Below are 9,015 nucleotides of genomic sequence, written 5' to 3' on the forward strand. Positions count from 1 at the left end.
GCCGGGGAGGCTTGCAATGTGAAGAGGGGAACAGACAGGCAGTCACGCGTCCCCGGGGCTCTGGCCCCGCCGGACGAGTCTCGGCTTGTTCAGCTCTCTGCACAAAACGAAACTCAAACGCCTCCCCCCCCCCCAAGAAAACCTTAAAAGAGGAATTTAACAAAAACCAAAGCCTCTATTTTCCCTGCTTTCACTTTTCACAAACCAGCTTCCGAGAGATTTAAATAAAAACGAAATGAGCAATTAGCTAAGGATACTATCTTTCCCATACTGTGGAGTCTCTCTTGAAAAACATTTTTCCCCAAGGCCAACCATTCAGCTGGCCAGCCCTTCTGAAGCCCTAGCCTATTCAAGAAAATCACAACAAAGCAGTAGGAAATTCAGCCACGATCCTGGGCAGAAGGTAGCAGGGAGGTCCCGGGAACCCGCAGCGGCCGAAACCGCTTTAACAAAGGTAAAAAATTTTAAAAAAGATAATAAGAAGTAAAACCTTTTAATACATCAAATATACGGAATTTTAATCTTTAAAGCGATACATTGTCTATTATTTTAGCACATGACGTAAACCTTGTCCCCTTCTCAGCGGGTGGACTTAAAAATTAAAAATAGTTGTGTTCCTTTTAAAGAACAAAATAAGGCAAATGAGGTTTTGGAATAGAATTGTTTTTCCTTTTTTTTGTTTTCTTCCAGAATACATACAAAAAAATACCCATTCTCTTTCGATGGTATACACCTTAAAAATAATTGCAATTTGAAATCAGAGTTGACAAATTGTGACTTATTTTGTTTCGTCTTTTTCTTTTTTTTGTAACAAACATGCATGTAAATTTGAGTTTCAATCAGACATTAAATAAGAACGCACAATACAATCATAGCAATTTTAAAGTAACATTAAAGAGAAGACCCTAGTTCTGTAGCGGTTTTGTTTTTATTTATACTCTACAAGGGATGGGAGGGTTTGTTTCCCACATATTTACCCTCGAGTTTTAATTTTTTCCCCCTCCTCCTTTTAACCTACGGAGCTCAAACTAAATAATGCACTTTTGAACCACGGGTCCGCTTGGAGCTAACATAAATAAATACCAATGTTCACCGGCGAAGTCCTCAGATGAACACTTTCTCAATTATTTTTCCTTCTTTTTCTATAAAAAGTCAAATGATTTTTTTTTTCAACTTTTATAAAGTTTGGGTGGGGGGAGCTAAGGGTGGAGGAGACGAGTTTCCCATTCCAGGCTCACTCGCTGGCTGTTGGTGGTGGGTAGGTAAGATTTAGGCTTTCTTTTCCCTTCCCGTAGCCCGGCTCTTCCGCTCCTGCAGGCGTCAAGGAACCTCGCCCGGCTCCTGCCCCTCCCTCGGCTCCTCCCCTCCCCCAGCTCCTTTCTCTCCCTCCAAATTCCTCCGGGCCGCCCTCACTGATACCCCAGCGCAGAGGCAGTGGTCAGTCTCTGTCCGTAGAGGGCGTAGGGGGAGTAGTAGGGTCCGGTGGCAGCGGGCACCGGCACTGGGGCACCGGGCGTGGGGAGCGGGCTCTTGGAATAGGGGTGGTAGCGGCTGCTGAGTCCCAGTGCATGGTGGGGGCTGCGCAGCGCCAGGGTCCCCGGGCTGCCTGGTGCGCCCGACGTGGGGATGTGCATGTGACAAGCCATGGCTGCTGCGGCGGCGCTGGCGAGAGACGAAGAACTGGGGTAGCCCGACAGCAGTTTGTCTGTCCCAGGAAAGGCCGTATGGGTCCGCAAGTGGCTCAGCAGCTCTTCGGACGTGGCGAAACGCTTGTCGCACGGCCCATTAGCTGACACCCAGTTGCAGATGTGGGGGAGCGGGTCGTTAGGGAGCATGAAACCATAGGGGTAGAGGGGGTGGCCGGCCAGGGAGGGTGGTGTGGCGCCCGCAGCGGCGGCAGCGGTCAGCGAGGAGTGCACACCGTGCAGTGGGTGCGTGGGGTACACCAGTGGGTATCCCGATTTGAGCGCCGCCGCTGCAGCGGCCGGATCGTGCGCGCACGAGGCGCTGGCGGCCGCAGCTCCGGCCAGGTGGCTGGCACAGTGGTAGCTGAGGCAGTATGGGTCCCGGCACAAACTGGCTGTCATCACGGACGGTGGCGACGCCCCGGCCAGGGGACTCGAACCGGCTGGCTTGCTGCAGCCAAGGGAGCCGGCTGCGGCCGCCGCCAGCTGAGCCCCGACCAGGCTGCCAGGCTTGGTGGGGTCGAGCGCCACGCCGTGTGGCAGGAACTGGGGTGGGTAGCCAGCGTAGGCCCCAGCCAGGCTGCCTGGGTAGGTCATGCCCGCGGGGGGTAGAGGGAACACCGTCTGGCCCGGTTTGTAGGGAGACACGGGAGCCACCAGCCCAGAGCCCAACACCGACGACGAGGTGGGCGCGCTGGGGCCCGAACCGGAGCTGGAGCCAGAAGAGCCGCCGCAGTCCGAGCCTAGAGCCTTGCCCCCTGGACCCCCGTCCGAGTGCTGGTTCACATCCACGTTAATTCCGCCGCCGCAGCTAATCCGCCCGTGTGCCAGCCCCGCGGGTACCCCGTCCGCCGAGGAGCCCCCGGCGCCCTTACTGCCACCACCGCCGCCAGTTTCCGGATCTTTCTTGTCGTCCTTGCCCTCCGGGCCGCCCCCGGCGGTGGGCAGCATGCCTCCCGGCGAACAGGCCGAGGCGCTGGAGCTGGGACTGCCTGTCCTGGGCGTAAATGGCTGGCAGGTGGCGCTCGGTACCCGGAATCCCGACTTCTCCGCAGAAACACCCCCGCCGCCGCCGCCGCCGCCCCCGCCGCCTCCACCGCCGCCTCCCGGCTCCTTCTTATCGGAGCCAGGCTTGGAGTAAGGCTTGAAACTCGACTTGTCTTCCACGCCGATGTCGCTCAGTTTCAGGGGGCCCGACTTGGCGTCCTTGTCGCCCCCGGCTCCGCTGCCTGCGCCACCCGCGCCGCCCCCGTTGGAGGCGACCGAGGAGAGTTTGGAAGAGGGCGAGGGGTCGGGCTTCCCTATCTGCGAACATGTTTGCGCCAGCAGCGCCAGTGGGCTCTTCTTGGCGTCCAGCTGCGGAATCAGACCGGGGAGGGGGGTCACACAGAGAAAGAAGGGGACACCCTTTAGAATTTTGGCTTTAAGGTTCCAACGCCCTCCGTAATAGCCCGCGAAAAGCATCTGAACTTTCAGGAGCAATTCAAAGTGGCACCCCGCTCCACATTCACCCGCAAAGATTCTCGTCCTTGGGAAAGATGCCAGACCCCCCCCCCCCCACCGCTCTAGGATCCTTCCTACATTCTTTCAGCACTACTTAGATTTGGAAACAATCTCTTGCAAATGTTTTAGTTTTCATCTCCTTAGACCCAGATCTGTACCCGCTTCCCGGCACACACTCCTTGATTCTAAAGAGTAAGGGCTTGAGCGGTTGGCGCCTCCGAGGCTGTGTAAATATACTAGCTTCTGGAGAGACGGAGGAAGGCGACTTTGGAACAGTCAGTATTCAGGCCCTTGTCCGCCTAGGGGCCGATGGCGGAGAGCTAGGTCCATAGGGGCTTTAATCCAAAAAGGACAAGTTTGGATGGCTTTGCCCCTTAGAATTTACACCCCATTCCACCTCGTTGCCCTTTCGGACTAAGGGGTGAGGAAGCACTATCCTGTTCTCCCATCCTGGAGCTGAATCACTCAGACCGTGCCCACCCTCCCCCCACCCCCGCGCCGCGCGCCCCAGATCCCATGGGAAAGAAACCCCACAGGAAGGCGACCCTGGTAGGGGGTCCCAGCTGGACCCTGACAGAAGGTCCTTACCTCGATGGGGCTGACGGGCGTGGAAGGCAGGGGTTGCAGATACTCTGGATGCAAAATGTGGCCAGTCCGTGCCGTCAGCATCTTCAGCACCTTGATGGGCAGGCGGTTAGCCTGGCGCAGGGGGTCAGAAGGGGGCACGGCGTGCACAAAAGGCTTGGTGCTGCCGGCCGGGGACGAGCCTGGGCCGTGGCCGGAGCAATTTCCAGAAAGCGCGCTGGTCCAGGCAGGGTCCGCACTGCCACTACTGCCGCCGCCGCCGCCGCCGCCGCCGCCGCTGTGCTTACTGCTTCTTAGGGCAGAAAGCGAGGGCGCTGTGCTCATGACCCACCCGCGCGCATGGGAGCAGCGGGGGGAGGGCTCCGGGACGCGCGGGGCGGGCTCGGGGCTGCGCGCTCGCCCAGGGAGCGGGAGCAGCTGGAGGAGGAGCTGGCTCGGCGGACGCGGGTGCCCCCGCGAGCCTTCTCGGAGCCCGGAGCCAGAAGCGAATAATCCTGGGTGGCCCGCAGGGGAGCCGTGGCGGGGCTGGAGGAGCCGGGTGGACTGCGGGAGTGCCCCGCGGTGCGCGGTGTCTGCCTCGGGCTGCGCCCTGCGCTACGCTCTCCCGGCCCCGAGCCGGCGCTGCACTCTGCGATGCGAGCCGCTGCTTGTCCAGCCGAGGCTCTGGCGAGGAAACTCACTTCAAAAGCAGCTGCACCGAGGGGGAGATTAAAGCCTTTGCCGCCTTCCAATCAAATGGGAGCCCGAGGTGATTGGAGGGTCAAGGGGATGTGACGCGTCCCGCGCCGCCGCCGCCGCCGCCGCCAGGACTCTCCGAGCTGGTTTTAATGGGCAGCTCCCTCTTTGCCGCCCCTCGGCTTGTCCCCTCCCTCGATTTCGCTACCCGTACGAGATGGACATTTATTCTACGTTTGCCATCTACCGCCTTCCTTCTTTTTCCTCCTCGTCGTTCTTCGTTTTCCCCGCTGGAAAAACAAACTGAAACCTTTGGAGGGAGGGAGTGCGTCTGAGTTAACAGACTTCGGGCGGGTGTTGAGAAGAAGCACCGGCGGGAGTGTGGATACCAGCTGAACGCTCAACTCCAGGGATGCATAGGGGGTCCTCGCACCAATTTTTTTTTTCAGTAATTGAGATCTCGCGTGGTGCGGCCACCCGGGTAAGGAAAGGTGGAGAGCCGATGTCGGAGGAAGTCTGCCCGACCGCTTGGATTTCCTGAGATTGCGCAGCAGAGAAACCAGAAGCTAGAAGGGCAATGGAGGCGGCGGCTGCTAGTCCAGGCGACGTGCGCGGGGCTCTCCGCCTTTCTTGGTCACGTGACACCCGAGGACGCTCAGATTGGGGCAGGAGCGGGGGTCACATGTTTCCCCTGTTTCACACTCAGTCCTCCCCATTCTTGCTCTCTGCTACCCTCTCTTTCCCCCCACCCCCAGTTTCTCTGGGCATCTCCACCCCTCCATCAATTGTCAATGTGCCTCGACCGCAATCAATCAGTTATTTGTCAGCTCTTGTCAATCTGCCCGTGATTTATGTCAGCTTTTGTTGCTGATTACAAGGCGGGTGAGACTTGAAGGGAAAAAAGAGAGACCGAGAGTGAGACAGAGGAAGGAAGAGACCGAGAAGGAACTGAAGGAGGGGGAGAGAGGAGCTGCCTCCTGGGGTGTGTGTGTGTGTGTGTGTGTGTGTCGAGGAGGGGTGTAAGAAAAAGAATGAAAGGGGGAAGAGGCGCCCACCGTCAGGAAAATGAAATAGTGAGAGTAAAGTGCGCAGGTGCACCCAGGACGCCGATCTCGGTCGCACCGGCCTGGGGTGTGCGCCTTCCCTCCTCGTGTTGGAGAGACCGACGCATCCTCCACCTTGGGGTGCTTTGGTCAATCCGGATCGCAGAGTTCGGGGCTGCTTGGTACCTAAGAACGGCGGTGGAGACGACGTCTAACACGGGAGCTTTCCCGCCTCTCTGGGATAATCCCTCCCGGGCATGTAACTTGAGGATGTCCGGCTGCCGCCCTCGGTAGTGTCCCGACCCCTAACTCAGGAACCTCTTTCCAAAGAGCCACACCACCAATGTAGCCCGAGTCCTAGAGGTTACTGATGGGGTAACCCTCCTTAATTCTGTGAACCCGGTTCGTAGCGCGGCTTGAAAAGCTCCAGAGAAGAGGCCTGGCCGTGTGCTCAGGCAAACAGGTCTCAGGCTCGCTCTTTTCCTCTCCCGGGTCCTTCGCCACTACTCTCCGCGCGCCATCCCGACAGTCCAGGGAGCCGGGATGACCCGGGGCTGCTCGACTAAATAAAGGGGACCGTCCAGACAGGACTGACCTGTGCCGGGAGAGGAGAGGGAAGGAACGCGAGAGGGAGGGGCGGCTGCCTGTGAGAACCGGTTCTTCCAGGGAAGCGGAGCGGGACTGCGGCGGCGTTCCCCTCGATTTGCGCCGTCACTCGGGCTGTTGGGAAAGAAGAGGGAGGCGCTGTGCGTGCCGCCTTCTACCTGGATCTGGGCGCACAGTGTGTATGCACTCCTGTGCCGCTGGGCGAAGTCTCTGGACTTCCGTAACGTCCGGAGCTAGTTCGAGGGTCACCTCCAGAAACTCGTAGAAAGTAGAAGGGGGTGAGAGGACACACCCCCTTCCTCCGAGGGACTTGGGAGACTTCGAATTCCGCCCCCCCCCTTTTCCGCAAGGCTCTTCTTTTGTTGTCAAGTCCTTTTGATAAATGGTGGGGCTGGGAGCCCTGGGAGCCGGGAGCCGATCTGTGCCCTGCGCAGGGGCGGGGGCCGAGCCTGGAGACCGGTTTCCGACCATCGCGCACCCTGATCTGAACCGGGTACTTTCAGGGGTCCGGTTGGGGACTTCCCTCCCGCTTGCTAGCCCATTCCTCTCCTACCACCCCAGTCCCTCCCCCCACCTTTTTTGTCTCCCCACTCCATGCGGGTAACGAGAACTTTCTGGGGCGGGGATGAGTTTTAGAATTTTCTCGTAGGTATTCTTTCACGCCGTTTTGATTTTATTCCTTGATTCCTTAGGTTGGCAAAGTTAATGAGCTGGTAACTCGATTAATGCTAATTTGGAGAGGAGAGGTGGTTTGTGCTTGGGGCTGGTGTGCGTGCGTGCATGCGTGTGTGTGTGTGTGTGTGTGTGTGTGTGTGTGTGTGTGTGTTAAGAACACCTGCACTCAGGAAGGTTTGTGGTGCCTCTGCGACAATTGAGGAAGGTAAGTCTGTGAGACCGTGGCAAGAACACACGCAGAGTTGTGAAGGTCCCCTGAATAATCCCTGGAGACAAGAGTCCCAGAGTACAGTTTGCCAGGGTGGCAGCTCCAAACTCTCTGCCGGGCAATGTGTCTGAAGCCATTTGTAGCCTGCGGGTGTTAGTGCCTGACAGCGTCACCGATTGCATGGCTGTGAAGGTGTCGCCTCTGGCCAACTACTGTGGTCCCAAGCGTAGTAAGCTCGGTCTTGGACTGTCTGCCATTTTGGCCTCTTCGATAGGCCTGGACATCGGAAGCTGGCGCTGTGGAGAGAACTAAGGGTAGCCGGAGCACAAGCCTGGGGCGTCCTCAGTGTGTCCCCTTTTCCCCAGTTCCAGTAGTTTTCGTATTGCATTGGGCAGTTCAAGGGAGGCCGCCCCAGCGCTTCAAGCCTGGTGGAACTGTGGAATGGCTCTTGCTCCACAACGATTACATGCGCTCATGGGTATGCGCGGTGTTCCGTGAGCTCCGGCCCTTGGCTGCCTGCGTTTACTTGGCTCAAAACTCAACTCTGCAGGTCGGAGCTCGCGGGGGGCGCCTAGGGGGTCTGCGTTCCACCGGCTTTCGGGGGGGGGGGACACCATCATCCGAGCCCGCGCACTTCTCATGGGAGGCCAAATCCCCGAAGGCCGGCGCAAGCTATGTAGGTGGGGGGTTATTAATTACTCCAGGCTAGGCCTAATACCTCCAACCCTCTGAGGTGGTAGGCATGGATGTCCTGCGGATTTTATTTGCACACAATGGACATGATTTGTTTTCTCTTAAAAAAAAAAAAGGTGTGGGCATGGCAGATATTTGAGGAGGTGGAGGAGAGAAGGCGGAAAGGAAGAGAGCTGAGGAAAAAAGTTTGAAAATGCCTTGAACTATTCACTGTCGAGATGGCTAATCAGTACTGAGGCCGGAGGGCAGGCGGGCCGCCTTTCACCGCCGCTTCCCTTTCATCTCTGGCTCGGCGGAGGCGCTCAATTAAAAGCCTATCAGTTTGTAAGTAAATCAACGCCTATCAGAGTTGTCACATCAAACAAAACGATTATTATTGCAGCCCGCCTCCCCTATTAATCTCCCTCGAAGATAATCCGCCTGACAGGTCAGGCCCGGCGAGCTGGAAAGCCTGGCCCAGAGCGCCCAAAGAGTCCCGGACTGGCATATGCCCCCAGGGGTCTCTGCACCCGGGTTCGGTTCCACCCAGCAATCCCCCGCCCCCCAACCCCCAGGGGTGAGGGAAAGAGCAAGTTGAGGCCGCTGGACCCAGATCCTTCCGACCAGACTATAATTAGGCCTGAGATTCCCGGAGCCACTGAGGTGATGGACATGCTTGAGCCTAACAGCTTTCCAAACCAGGAGGCTTGGGGAGGAACGGGACATGGGACATGTGGCCTCGCTTATTCCTTGGACCTCGCCATGGCCTGCACTCTTCTAGGTTCGCCTCTTTGACTCTGTTTATTTTAAAATTTCCACTCTCTCTTCTCCTTTTTGTTTCCATTACAGTTTTCTTTTTTTTTTGACTCTCTGAACCTGAACCCTTCATTTCCTCTCTCCTTTCCTTTCTCCGATTTGTCCGGGATTATTTTTTATTGTACCCTCCCAATGTCTAAACCTCTATGTGGTAGTCATATTCTCTGGAGTAGGGCATTCTCAGGGCCCGGGTTATTTCTCCCGCGGCAGTGTGTGCCAGCCACAGGATTTCCTGCCTAAATGCCCCCTGGTTTCTTCCCCAAGCAGGGACTTTTAGAGGCCCTTCACCCTCTTAAGGATTCTGTGCATTTGGGGACAAGGAAGTAATTCAGCCAGTACAGGATAGTTACATGTGTGTGGACTGTTACAAACCCCTGTTTTGGAATTAGTATTTTGCCTCGGAATTTCACAGTTCCATCCTTGTTGACCTGGCCAATAGCCTCTCGGGGCTTTGCAACTATCTTAAGCCCCACAGGGCATTGGGATTTCAGCACGTAGTGTGGGAAGGAGCGCCTAAGATTTCTTAAGCAAATACTGCTTCCATGGC

The 9,015-nt window shown here is 57.0% G+C and overlaps 1 protein-coding gene across 1 annotated transcript; it reads right to left on the reverse strand.

Moving 5' to 3' along the window:
* Positions 1-477: 477 nt before the first annotated feature.
* On the reverse strand, positions 478-7,551 carry Znf503 (zinc finger protein 503). Its single transcript, XM_052733587.1, has 2 exons — positions 3,777-7,551; positions 478-3,041 (listed from the first exon to the last, which is right to left on the reverse strand). Exons 1-2 carry the CDS (start codon positions 4,095-4,097, stop codon positions 1,410-1,412), a joined length of 1,953 nt encoding a protein of 650 aa, XP_052589547.1. The 5' UTR covers positions 4,098-7,551; the 3' UTR covers positions 478-1,409.
* Positions 7,552-9,015: the final 1,464 nt, after the last annotated feature.

Source organism: Peromyscus californicus, unplaced genomic scaffold (genome assembly GCF_007827085.1).
Source record: "Peromyscus californicus insignis strain IS unplaced genomic scaffold, ASM782708v3 Scaffold_12__1_contigs__length_115047231, whole genome shotgun sequence".
Lineage (NCBI taxonomy): Eukaryota > Metazoa > Chordata > Mammalia > Rodentia > Cricetidae > Peromyscus > Peromyscus californicus.